We start from the raw sequence: 13,933 nt of genomic DNA, 5'->3' as shown, positions 1-13,933 counted from the left end.
GAACGTCAATCAGTAAAGAGCACCCTATTCACATTTACTCAATTCAGAATGTGTCTCTTATACGGCGAGGAAACAAGGAATAAAAGCAACCAGTTTTGCTAAATGAAACAAAAGAAGCATGGCTAGTGCTGATTGGCTGCTTCAGCGATCAATGTCTGATTAGGATGGGTTGGGGAAAGCTGGAATGTCAAGTTACCTGTTTTTCAGGTGTTGGATGCTGCCAAGACACTTGAACCGCCCGTTTACCATGATGGCCAGCCTCGTGCACAGCGCCTCACACTCCTCCATGCTGCAAGGGATGAAATAAATAGATTAGGTACAGCATAATTCTCAGCACCTCACCAACTCACAGCCAAACGTTAAGTGAAAAATGCTCTCCCTTCTGCTCAGCTTGGCTTCTCAAATATTTAGCAAGAGAGTGCGATGGTGGTGAAAGGCCACAGACAAAGCTTGCACCCTTTGCCCTTGTCGAGAGATCGGATGGGATGATTCACCTGCACCAAGAAAGCCTCGGTGCTGAAGAATGATAATAATTCCTCTTCAGGCACCAGGTGTTATCATGAAACACTTTCTGGCCACTTACAGAAATGCTAAATAAGAGCCGTCTCTCTTCAAACAATGCACATGAGGTTATCACCCATTCCGTCCCAAACCAGGTGGGAATGTATTTTCATTGGGCTGTCTAAATATTTATCGAATTGGAACTGGAGATCTGATTTTAAAAATTAGATAAAAGACACTTTCTCCTCCTGTTTCCTCCTGCCTGCTGATATGACGATATAAATCACCATGTTTGTGATATATTTTCATCAGTTAAGTAAATCTCGGAATTCCAGTTGTAATGCCACTCTCACTTGTACCTGCTCTCCTGTACTGGCTTTGCATTTGTTCTTCAGTTTTGATTTCACTGAGCCTCACCTTTGTCCTATTAACATAATCCGCTATGTTCCCTTTATGCCACTATCAGCACCTGTTTTAGTCCTTAACACCACCATTAACACTTCCTTTGTCTTGTGCCCAAAACATATTTCTCCAATCTCGCCAAGCTCCCACTTAATCTCTTTGCTTCTACTTTATCCACATGCTCCGCCCCCTCCCAAAACAACCATCAAAATCCTCCCTCTCTTTAGCTCTGAAGTCACAAACACTTGAGACGATAACTCTGTTTCACTCTCCACAGATGTTGTGGAGATGCCGGCGTTGGACTGGGGTGAGCACAGTAAGAAGTCTTACAACACCAGGTTAAAGTCCAACAGGTTTGTTTCAAACACGAGCTTTCGGAGCGCAGCTCCTTCTTCAGGTGACTGGAGAGGTATACCTTACTGTCCACAGATGTTGACAGACGTGCCTGTGTTTTCCCAGCATCTTCTATCTTTATTTCAGATGTTCAACATGCGCAATACTTTGCTAGTATTATTGCATTTGATTAAACTTGACAACCATAACTGTACGGCGACCCCGAACTTCGGTCAATACTTGCCTGTGCACCTTTTCCTGTCCATCCTTTCTGGGCTCGATGAATCAGACTGCCAATGTAATACCAAGTTACTTTTTTTAGTCAGTTATTTGCAATGGAAATTTGCATCCCTACTTCCAGAGTGGATTCAGTTCAGCCAGTGCCTTCACAGCCAAGGGGAGTTGAAATTTTATGTTGCCGAAATGGGCGGCGGTGGGTCAGCCGCACCTGTTCCACTGCAGTTGATGGAATCAATGTCAGGCACTGTGCATAAGGTAAGGCTGATCCGACCGTGCCCATTTTGTGCCAGTGCCAAGACAAACATCTAGCTCAACAGACTGGCAGAATGGCCAAGGGATACACAGAGCTGGAGCAGCATTCTTCAATACAAGACAACAAAGTGACTGACAGGTTTAAAAACATACATACAAAATAGGGCCACTCGGCTCGTCAAGTCACCATTCAATAAGATCACGGCTTTTTAATTGTGTTGAGTTCCACATTTCTCATCTACCCTGGATAACCTTTGATTCCTTCACCTAATAAGAATGTACCTACCCCCGCCTCAACATTATTCAGTGACCTCACTTCTACCGCCTTCTAAGGCAGAGAGTTCCAAAGCCACCCAACACCTGGAGGGCATTTTCTCTCTCGCGGTCACTTCAATCTTCAAATGCTCCTCCTCCCTCTTTTGATGGCTTTCAATTCACACTTTAATTCTATTTATTTCTACTGATTTCATCTGTAGACTGTCATACAAAAGTGACAAGGTTATTTCCAGTGCCACTGATATCTTTTGGCGCCACTGTCGGTGTTGTTTTGATTCAGTTTGTTGAAATGGAATGCAACTTGATAAAAAGCTGTTGCAAGAAACATTTGTGATGCTATAGGTGATTGGAGGAAGGTATAGGGGAGATGTCAGAGGTAGGTTCTTTACACAGAGAGTGATGGGTGCATGGAATGCACTGCCAGCAGAGGTGGTGGAGTCTGAGTCATTATGAAATGAAATGAAAATCGCTTATTGTCACGAGTAGGCTTCAATGAAGTTACTGTGAAAAGCCCCTAGTCGCCACATTCCGGCGCCTGTCCGGGGAGGCAGGTACGGGAATCGAACCTGCTTGGTCTGCTTTAAAAGCCAGCGATTTAGCCCAGTGAGTTAAACCAGCTAAACTGAATTCCTTCCCAGTCACTTAAGCGACTTTTGGGACAGGCACATGGACAGCGGTAAATTGAAGGGGTGTAGGTTAGATTAGGATAAATGGTCGGCACAACATCGTGGGCCGAAGGGCCTGTACTGTGGCGTACTGTTCTATGTTCTATACCCAGCCTCCATTCAGAACGGTACCTTCATGTGCATGATTTTAAGCAGATTAGCTCATGAATCTTTTATTTGACCTTTTCTCTCTCACTCCAATTCAGTTTTCGCGTGCATGTGATTCAACACCGTCTGGATTCTTCTTGCTGCTGCTCTTTTTAAAGCATGAATTAGGGTATAAAATATGTTGGCAACCTCAATCTTTCATGTAAGGCTGGGAGGAGTCACTGATGGATTATGAAGGACTGCTACCCTATTTCAAAAATTGGGTTACCTAAGTCCATCTGCAAATAAGTTGAATCATATTTTGCTGTCAACAGATTCACCTGGCAACTTCTTAGCTCTTGCCGAATGCCACCGTTTTGATCCTTCCCTGAAAGTACTGAGGGACTCATAACCAAGAGCACAGGCTGCGGCACTGCCAGCATTAAGGAAAGATAACATCATTGAATTCCACTTGGGTCTTGGTGATCTCTGACATGTTTCGGGGAACCATAAAACGCAAAAGCCTGTTGTTACACTTTGAGCTTTCACAAGCTGGACACTGAATTCCTTCCTAGAATTCATCAAATTGTGCAACATTCTCCCCTCCTGGGAACGTAATGCAATGTTGGAAGCTAATCTTTCCACTGATCAGAAATATTGACAGAGGATTGGTTGATGAGTAAACTATTAAAATATGGCATTTAAGTAAGGTTGCTTTTCCTCACAATGAGAACCTGGTGAGTTGCACAAAGGTTGACAGGTGACATTAGAACCACCTTGCAGGGAGTGTAAAAATCCCAGAGTCAGATGATTCAAAAACATGGAACGCTCTTTGCAAGATGACCTTGTTATTTGAAGCTCTGTGTTTCCTAAAAAGAATAGATTACTTTTAGGAAATTAGTCGTGTAGAAATATTGTTCTGAAGTTAACTCTGATACTGTCGTGTATGGTACTTGCAGGAGAAAATAATGGGAATGCTGAAGCATGTGGATTGAACACAATAATGCACAAGGTTTATTCGATGGTTGTGAATTGTACAAAGGTTTGGTCTAGACCAGTGGTTCTCAACCGGGGTCCACATGGACCCTGGGGGTCCATGTAACATTACTGGGGTCCACACAAAAAAAATACCGAATTGGGGGTCCACGGTGATATTTTAGTGGTCCATAGAGCAATTCTACTTCAGAACAATTGTTATTACTGAGAATCAAGTAGAAGAAAAAAATGTTTGTTTTCATGATGAATATTCACCTTGCTCTCTCTCTCTCTCGCACTGACAAAGGTCAAAGAGAGATTATAATCTATCTAATTTACCTTGCGGGCTGAAGGGGTTCAGAACCAAAAAGGTGCATTTGCTGTGTTTATTTTTGTGGTACTGTATTCTGAGAAAAAAAAATCCATACCGGTTGATGACAAATGGGTTTATTGTGCTTTAATGACAGTTATTGTTGAAGATTGCCCGGGCTATTGTCCCCTAGGAACAGCCCGGAGGACCTTTAATGACAGAAGCAGCTTATTACCCACGGTTGACCTGACGCTTATGCCACGTTTCTCCTTGACAAGTTTAATGAATGATTTAACACAGTAATCACTAGAAACTGTGTATATTTGATATGAATTGGTTATTTTTAGAGTAATTTAATTCAATTTAGTCAGTAAAAAGTTTATTTCATTACTTTTCATATTAGAATAAGTTTGGCAACGTACGAAAATACCGCAAATCCATTTCCAACCCTCACGGTAAGGTAGATGGACTTTAGGATTAGTTTACCACGCATATAAGAAGCTTTTATTTCTGTGGAATGGCTATGGGGGTCGTCAAAAAAAAATTAAGAGGAAAAGGGGTCCATGGGTTAAAAAAGGTTGAGAACCCCTGGTCTAGACTGCCCCCAAGCACTCAAAGTAGCCAATGACATCATGGACTATCACGTGACTCAATGCTTAAAGGGACCATGCAACAACACAACAGTATCAACCACACATCCCTCCTGCTTAATTTTGAAGGTCCAACGCAACGAATAACGAGAGTATTTCTACATTGTCATTTACACACACACACACACATGTATTTTATATGTATATATATTTATCAACATATATATCACAAGGGGGATTGGTCACGGGAGTACGATGGCCTTATTCCTCAACCCACAAACCAAGCAATCTCTAATAGTTTCATCAAGCGGGTCACCAAATTCATAAAGCTCCGAGAGACGCTCGAGGGTCATACAAACTGCACACTGTGTTCCCCCTCTAGGCGATTCCATCAACAAAATAAAAACCTCTTTGTGATAATTAGTGGCTTTGGTGCATAATTGTCTTCTAATATTTTAACCAATTCTTGATAAATATTGATGTGGAGATGCCGGCATTGGACTGGGGTGAGCACAGTAAGAAGTCTTATAACACCAGGTTAAAGTCTAACAGGTTTGTTTTGAATCACTAGCTTTCGGAGTACTGCTCCTTCCTCAGGTGAACCTGCAGAAGGAGCAGTGCTTCGAAAGCTAGTGATTCAAAACAAACCTGTTGGACTTTAACTTGGTGTTGTAAGACTACTTACTTGATAAATATTATCATCGTCTTTCTCAGGCTGGAAAAAACTAGTAAGTTAAAAGTTTTGCTTCCAATGTACTGAGAAAAGCAGGGGCCTGAATATCCTCGGACATTTTGTTGGCCAGGATATCATAGTGGAATCTCTCTGCATATGATTTCCAGTTTTCTGAGTCTTCCTCAAATGGACCCATGGCGCTAAATTTCCCTGTCATCTTTCAGCGATATCTGAATTCCCTTACAACTTCCCTTATATCATATTCTAAATATGGTGAATAAGCCAATTATGTCAGGCAGCGATGCCTGAATTCTTTATCTTTGTTCAGTCTACGTCCGTGTCTTACTCCCTTGCACATGGCGAGCTCTGCAGCTTGAAGTCCTCAGGGGCTGGTTTAAATTCGGAATGAACCTTTGCTTTGAATTTCCATCCAAAACCTTACCACTTCCGATGCCCGGTATGGGGTACTATGTGTCAGGTGCAATTGCTGACCCACTATTGATCTGCCTGAATATCAGCCATCGACAACTTCAATTTTCTTTTCACTTCGAAAAATAATTTTTTCCTGACCCGTTCCTCATCGCCAATTTTATTCTTATCCTTGTGCATTGTACTTGCAGGATAAAAGAAAGGAAATGCTGAAGCACGTGGGTTTAACGCAATAATCAACAGAGATCTATTAGATGGTTGTTAACTGTACAAAGGCTTAGTCCAGACTGACCTTAAGCCCGCCAAGTATCCGATGATGTCACGGACTATCACATGACTCACTCGTAAAGGGATCATGCGACAGCACAACGGTATCATAGGATGGGAATAGAGGGATACGGACGCCGGAAGTGTACAAGATTTTCGTTTCGACGGGCAACATTGTCGGTGCAGACTTGGAGGGCCGAAGGGCCTGTTCCTGTGCTGCACTTTTCTTTGTTCTTTGTTATCAACCTACATGTATGACAGATATGATAGGTCTTTGGATTTGGGCGCGCCAATTAAATATTTTCGAAGTCTGCAACACGACATGTACACCTGAAAAACCCTGAAATGATCTCATTTCTGTAGAAAAAGAATTACAAATATGTTTGTACTTATCTGACGATCTTAGCCATTTAACAAACATTTCCTGGTGTATTTGCCAGTTTCCTTTTGGCTATTTGGGTGGATATAGGGGAAAGGCAAATAAATCACCCTTCGCCTCCCCTCCCATATTCTGTGGAAGACTAAAACATGCGTAGTATAAAAGTAATTCATCTGTGCTCACTGCACAAGTAGCACAGTGTTAGCACTGTTGCTTCACAGCGCCAGGGTCCCAGGTTTGATTCCTGGCTGGGGTCACTGTCTGTGTGCAGTCTGCATGTTCTCCCTGTGTCTGCGTGGGTTTCTTCTGGGTTCTCCGGTTTCCTCCCACAAGTCCCGAAAGACATGCTGTTAGGTAATCTGGACATTCTGAATTCTCCCTCTGTGCACCCAAACAGGCGCCGGATTGTGGTGACTCGGGGCTTTTCACAGTAATTTCATTGCTGTATTAGTAAGCCTACTTGTGACAATAAGATTATTATTGAAATCTCTGTTTTTTAAAATGCTTTGATGGTATATTCCAGTTTTTACAGAGTAACGGCTCAAGTGTGTCTGATAGTTACAAATAAAATTGTTGACTTCCGGTGTGGACCATGGAGTAAGTGGTCACACACAAGGCAGCTCCTGCCCAAGGTTACAGAAAAGTGCTCTTTTTTAATCAATACGGAGTGGAATTTTGATGAAAAGATGTAGGTGAACGTTGGAGGAGTACTTTCCCCAGGAATGGTATGTCTCTTGGTTACCAGACCCGGCAGAAACAGTGAGGGATTTGGCTGGAGCTGCAGTCAAGACAAAAGCCTCTTCCAGCATGCAGGCGGGGGAAGCGCAAGCTTAAAGGCTTCAAGCTGACTTGAGGGCCTTTATTAAAGCTGAAATCTAGCAGCAGAGGGGACAACTGTGAAAAGATCTCGCCAAGGCCACTGAAGAAGCGGTGACGAGACTTCAGATGGCGGCCATGGAGGAGTAGGTCGCGCATTCGGCAGCTCCCCTCTGGAACGGACTCTTGGACCTTTTCAGGAGTTTCCACGGACGTTTGGGTCCCAGCAGACAGAAGCATGTGGAGCGGGCGCAGAGGCACGGCATGGCGGCCGGTATAGACCAGGGTCCATGGGTGCAGTGAGCACAGGAGCAACAAGTTCCTTAGGGTCTGCTTTGCTGATCTTAAAAAGGACATGCTGGCCCCGATGAAGGCATCAATAGATCAAATGATCGCAACTCAGGCAACACAAGGGAAAGAGATTAAGGAGATGGAGAAAAAGCTTTCCGACCATGAGGACAAATTGGTCGTGTTAGCCCTTAAGGTGGAGGTGCAGGATGACCTCCACAAGAAGTGGCAGGAGAGGCTGGAGGACCCTAGAAAACAGGCCCAGGAGACAGAACTTGAGAATTGTGGGCCTCCCCGAAGGTGTGGAGGGGTCGGATGCGGGAGCATTTGTGTCCAAGGTGCTGGAGACGCTGATAGGGACGGGGGTATTCCCTCGACCCCTGGAGCTGGATGGGGTGCACAGAGCCCTCGCAAGGAAGTGCATGGTGGTGAGATTTCATCGCTTCTCGGACAAGGAACTTGTCTTGCGGCGGGCAAAAAAAGAACGGAGCAGCAGGTGGAAGAACAGCGTGATACGCATCTACCAGGACCTGGGTGCAGAGCTGGCCAAGAGGCGTGCTGGATTTAACCGGGTGAAGGCGACCCTCTTCAGCAAGGGCGTGAAATTTGGGATGCTACACCCAGCGAGGCTATGGATCATGTACAAGGAACGGCATCACTATTTTGAGACGTTGGACGAGGCGTGGTCATTCGTCAAACAAGAAAAGCTGGACTCAAATTAAAGGACAAATTTGGTGGAATGCGGCGGTGGTGCTGGGTAACACGGTACCGTTTTTAATATAAGATTGTATACAATGTTCGGTGCGTGTAAGAGCTATGGTGGTGGCTGGAGGGTGCAGTGTTTTCGGCAAAGTTGAGATATGGAGGGGGGAGCGGCTCTGTACGTAGTGCAAATTTTCGGGAAGTTGGAGCATTGGTTCAACAAGTGTTTCCTCAGGGGGCAATGTTAGTGTCTTCTGTTTATTTTTTGTTTCGTATTACTATTTACTCACTGGGGCTGGAGAGGTAGTTTAATTTGTTTATTCAAGTGGGGAGAAGGGTCCGGACAACGAGGCGACAGTCTGATCAGCGCCAGGGAGGGGGGTGGGGGGAGCTGCCAGGATCAGCATGGGTCAGCTGACTCTCTGGAGCGTAGTGGGGGGTGAGCAAGTACTCAGCTGATGCTTGGCGGGGGGTTTTGGGTCGTGGGGCTGTTGAGGGGGGGAGGAGAGGGGGGGGATGCTGCTTTGCTGATAGAGGAGGTATCAATTTCGGGGTACCAATTGAGGGTTGGGGGCGGCGGCTCCCTATGGGGGTGCTCAAGGAAGCGAAGGACGCGGGCTCGAGGTCGGCCAAGAAAGGGCGATGGCTAGTCGGTGGGGGTGGGGGGGAGGGGGGGGGTTAGGCCCCCCGTCCAGGCTGACCACATGGAATGTGAGGGGTTTGAATGGGCCGGTCCAGGGGCTGGTTTAGCACACTGGGCTAAACCGCTGGCTTTTAAAGCAGACCAAGGCAGGCCAGCAGCACGGTTCAATTCCGGTACCAGCCTCCCCGAACAGGCGCCGGAATGTGGCGGCTAGGGGCTTTTCACAGTAATTTCATTGAAGCCTATTCATGAAGATGGAGGGGGTGGATCCCTGGAGGTTTGCGCGGCCAAGAGTGAAGGAGTTCTCTTTTTTCTCCCATGTTCATAAGTTTTATTCCCGCATAGACTTCTTTGTCTCGAGCAGGGTGTTAATCCCAACGGTGGCGGGGACAAAATACTCAGCAATCACAGTCTCGGACCATGCCCTGCACTGGGTGGACCTACGGCTTAGTGAGTAGAGAGGGCAGCGCACACTCTGGAGACTGGATGTGGGGCTGCTGGCGGACGAAGTGGTTTGCGGCGGATTAGTAGGAACATCCAGGATTACCTGGAAACAAACGATACGGGTGAGGTAGCAGCGGCAACGGTCTGGGATGGTCTGAAGGTAGTTGTCAGAGGGGAACTCATCTCAATTCGATCCCATAGGGAAAAGAGAGAAAGAGCGGAGAGGGAGAGACTGGTGGAGGAGATACTCTGAGTGGACTGGAGATACGCGGAGGCCCCGAGGCAGGGCGGAGTTTGAACTGCTGACCTAGTAAAGGCACTAGTCTGGGAGCTTTGATAACGGCTCCTTTGCCGTTCTCGCCGACCCGTTACTCCACAAGTCCAGTGGTGGTGGTGACACTGCGGATCTGGGGACAGTGGAGGAGGTACAAGAAGGTGGAGGGAGCGTCAGTCTGGACCCCGATATGCAACAATCACAGGTTTGATGGTGGGTTACAGAGGGCAGGCATCAGAAGGATGGGAGATCTGTTCATAGACGGAAGCTTTCCCACTTTGAAGGCGCTGGAGGAAAAATGGAATCTGCCGCCAGAAAACGCCTTTACATATCTGCAAGTACAAGCCTTCCTGAAAAAACACATAGTGGCCTTTCCGACGCTGCCTCCACTGAGGATACAGGACAGGGTGGTCTCCAGCACCTGGGTGTGGGAGGGGAGGGTGTCGGATATCTATCGGGTTCTACAGGAGGCGGAGGAAACCCCGGCGGAGGAGCTCAAGGGCAAGTGGGAGGAGGAGCTAGGTGAGGAGTTGGAAGTGGGTCTGTGGGCAGAGGTCCTGGGCAGGGTTAATTCCTCCTCATCATGTGCCAGGCTCAGTCTAATTCCATTTAAGGTGGTCCACCGGGCACACATTACGGCAGCGAAAATGAGCACGTTTTTTGGGGTAGAAGACAGTTGTATGAGGTGCAAGGGCAGCCCTGCAAACCATGTCCACATGTTTTGGGCATGCCCGGAGCTTAAGAGTGTTCTGACAAGGGTTCGCGAGGGCAATGTCCAAGTTACTCAACACACAGAAGGTGCCGAGTCCAGAGATAGCGATCTTTGGAGTGTCAGAAGACCCGGAGTTCAGGGGGCGAAAGCGGCCGACGTCTTGGCCTTTACCGCCCTAGTAGCCCGGAGACGGATTTTATTAATGTGGAGGGACTCGAAGCCCCCGAGTGTAGAGACTTATGTTACCGACATGGCTGGGTTTCTCAGCTTCGAGAAAATAAACTTTGCCTTAAGAGGGTCTATGCTAGGGTTCTCTCGGAGGTGGCAGCCGTTCGTCGACTTTCTCAGGGAAAATTAAAATGTCAACAGCAGCAGCAATCCGTGGGGGGTGGAGGAGGGCGGGGAGGTGAGTGCTTCATTGGGATGGTGTGGGAAGACTGGGTCGCGTGGGGTAATGTCTATTTAATTGTTGTTGTATATTCTCTTTTTGCACTATGATAATGTTCACTCTCGTTTGTTTTATTATGGTTACTACTGTTTTATTATGAAAAATTCAGCAAAACCTTAATAAAAATATTTTTAAAAAATCAAATAAAATTGTTTCTTATTTACACAGCTTTTGACATGCAGTTCCCCGTCTGCATCCCCCCCATCCCCCCCCCCCCCTTCTTTTGTTGGTGGTGGCTTAGTATCTCTCTTAGCGATGCCTTCTGCCTCATACGCTGCAGGAAAGGATGTCCCGAAGCGTGGTACATTGGCGAGACCATGCAGACACTGCGACAACGAATAAACGGGCATCGTGCGACTATCAAAAGGCAGGACTGTTCCCTTCCAGTTGGGGAACACTTCAGCAGTCAAGGACATTCAGCCTCTGATCTCCGGGTCAGCATTCTACAAGGAGGCCTTCAGGAGACGCGACAACGCAAAATTGCTGAGCAAAAACTTATAGCTAAGTTCCGCACGCATGAATGCGGACTCAACCGGGATCTGGGATTCATGTCGCATTACATTCGGCCCCCACCAACAAGCCTGGACTTGCAGAGGCCTACCGACTGAACTGGCTTGGGACAATTCACACCTCTTTAACCTGGAGTTACCTCTCTCTCTGCATCTTTGATGATTTGATTGCCTGCAGGTGCTCGCATTCCGGGGCATCTCTGACTGTGTCTATATAAACATTTCTGGAACAAGCCTTTCCATTCACCTGAAGAAGGAGCCGTGCTCCGAAAGCTCGTGTTTGAAACAAACCTGTTGGACTTTAACCTGGTGTTGTAAGACTTCTTACTGTGCTCACCCCAGTCCAACGCCGGCATCTCCACATCATTTCTGCCTTTGGCACCACATACTGCGTTCTGTTTCTATATGTTGGGGTATTTAGTTTGTTGTCGTGGGTGACCCCTCCCCTCCTCCGTGGGTGGCTGCGTGACCCCTCCCCTCCTCTCCTTTTAACCCTTGTTCCACTATGTGGCCCCCTTGGGTTCCCTTTTACCCTTCCCCTCCTCCACCTCTTCCGCTTGTCTGCGTCTTCTCCTGTCTTCCTCCCTCCCTTTCCTCCCCCAGAACCCGCCAGGTCTGGGGCAGGCAAAGAACATGTTTGAAAACCAGCTGTCCCTACTAGCAAAATAGCTTATTAGCGTGGTTGGCCGGGTCTCCCTGGCATTGTTCACATTTGTCCCCCACCACCGGGAAGAACATGCTCGTTGGGTTCTGGTTAGTTGCGCTCTGTGCACCACTTTAAACTGCATGAGGCTTAGCATGGTGCAGGAGGAGTGGAGTTGGCCCTACTCAGTGTTTCACTCCAGAGTCCCCAACCCACTGCCGCCCCCAATTCGTCCTCCTATTTTTATCGTCCAGTGGTAGTCTTGCCAGTGGATACCTTCAGACAGGCTCACGATCCGAATGTTCTGTCATTGGGACCTGGTCTCTTGGTCCTCGACTTTCCCCCTTAAGTTCCCCTGGGCTCCACCAACCTTTTCACTTTGGCTTCAAGGGCGACAATTCTGTCGCTCTGGTCTGTCGAGGCCTTCTCCAGCTTGAGGATCGTCTTCTCCCGTGTCTCCACTTTCTTCCCCAACCCATCGATAGCCTTTTGCATAGTGGCCATCACTGCCACCTGGATTTCTGTCTTGATCGCCTTTCAAGGCGGTCAGCTTCTTCATGAGGAAGTTCTTCCATCCATCTCCAGGTGGTGGTGGGAGGGGGGGGAAGGGGCTGGGAGGCCGGGGGGGGGGGGGGGGGGGGGGGGGGGGGGGAGGGGCTGGGAGGCCGGGGGGGGAAGGGGCTGGGAGGCCGGGGGGGAGGTTGATGCTCAAGTTGTTGGTCTCCTCTCCTGGACGACCGGGGCTCTTCTGCCACCTTTTCGGCCTTTCGAGCTCCCGTTTGCCGGCATTTTATCGTGGTTGTTTTCTTCTCATTGTTGAGGTAGTTTGGTCTTCGAATTTTGGGCAAAGTTCGACTAGAACATAAAGTGCAAAAGGAGGCCATTCGGCCCATTGAGTCTGCACCCACCCACTTAAGCCCTCACTTTCCACCCTATCCCTGTAACCCAATAACCCCTCCTAACCGTTTTGTTCACTAAGGGCAATTTATCATGTCCAATCCACCTAACCACATCTTTGGACTGTGGGAGGAAACTGGAGCATCCGGAGGAAACCCACAAAGACACGGAGAGAACGTGCAGACTCCGCACACAGAGTGACTGAGCGGGGAATCAAATCTGGGACCCTGGCGCTGTGAAGCCACAGTGCCATCCCCTTGTGCTACCGTGCTGCCCACTAAAAGTGCCCTTTTTGGTTCTGGTTTGGAGGAGAGCCACCTGATGTGCATGCTCTCAGCACGTCACCGTCATCGCAAGTCTGAAATACTAGAATTCCAGTTCTGTCTGGTGTTGAGACCTGGCACTGAACTGTTTAGTAACAATGCGCTAAAGAAAATGGCATTAACATCTTACGGCAACAGATCACTTGATGCTGGTCATAATCCCTGACCTGTAATCTGTTTGCTTTTTTTAAACATCAATAGAAATACAGTAACAGATCACAAAAAAAATATGCTAATTCCTGCTTTTCTGGTCTCCTGGAGAAGGAAAGGTTAAGAGGAGGTTTCACAGAGTCATTACATAAGTGGAGGCAGTCCAGAAATGCAGTCAAGAAATAAAGCAAAACGTGTAGTTGTATAGCATGCTTCATGACCACCGGACATCTCAAACTGCTTTAAGGCTCATGGGAGTAGTTCTGTAATCACTGTTTTAAAGTAGGTGGATAGGGACTGCTTTAATTGGCAGGAGTGCCAGTAAACAGAGAACACAGATTGGCAAAAAAGAACCAGGGTGAAAATGAACAGTTTTGTTTTCACGTTGGACGGGTGTCGAGGCAGATTCAATTGCAATTTTTAAAACAGGAAGTACACATTGGAAAGGGACGATTTGCTGGTTTGTGGGGGGGGTGCTGTGGGGAGAGGACAGGGGGTGGTGGGACTAATCAAATAGCTCTCCAAAGTGCTGACACAGACACGATGGGCCAAATGGCCTCCTTCTACGCTGTATAATTCGGCAAATTTCTGTTCCTCTTGATTGCCGATCAAAGGGTATATTAATTCTATACGTGGTAATATTAAGCAATTGCATTGGGAAGAGCCTGTGCTGTTTTAGCGACAAATTCTGCAATATCTAGGATG

The 13,933-nt window shown here is 47.2% G+C and overlaps 1 protein-coding gene across 3 annotated transcripts in view; it reads right to left on the bottom strand.

Annotated features, from left to right (window-relative positions):
• abca2 (ATP-binding cassette, sub-family A (ABC1), member 2) overlaps positions 1-13,933 on the bottom strand; it is a 577,021-nt gene that overhangs the window by 18,687 nt on the left and 544,401 nt on the right. For all 3 annotated transcript variants that reach the window (XM_038782183.1, XM_038782184.1, XM_038782185.1), the window contains one exon: positions 197-289. In XM_038782183.1, coding sequence (XP_038638111.1) covers positions 197-289 — 93 coding nt within the window. The remainder of the gene's footprint in view (positions 1-196; positions 290-13,933) is intronic.

Source organism: Scyliorhinus canicula, chromosome 21 (genome assembly GCF_902713615.1).
Source record: "Scyliorhinus canicula chromosome 21, sScyCan1.1, whole genome shotgun sequence".
NCBI lineage: Eukaryota > Metazoa > Chordata > Chondrichthyes > Carcharhiniformes > Scyliorhinidae > Scyliorhinus > Scyliorhinus canicula.
Note: the sequence above shows the minus strand (reverse complement) of the source record. Positions and strands in the feature narration are given on the sequence as shown.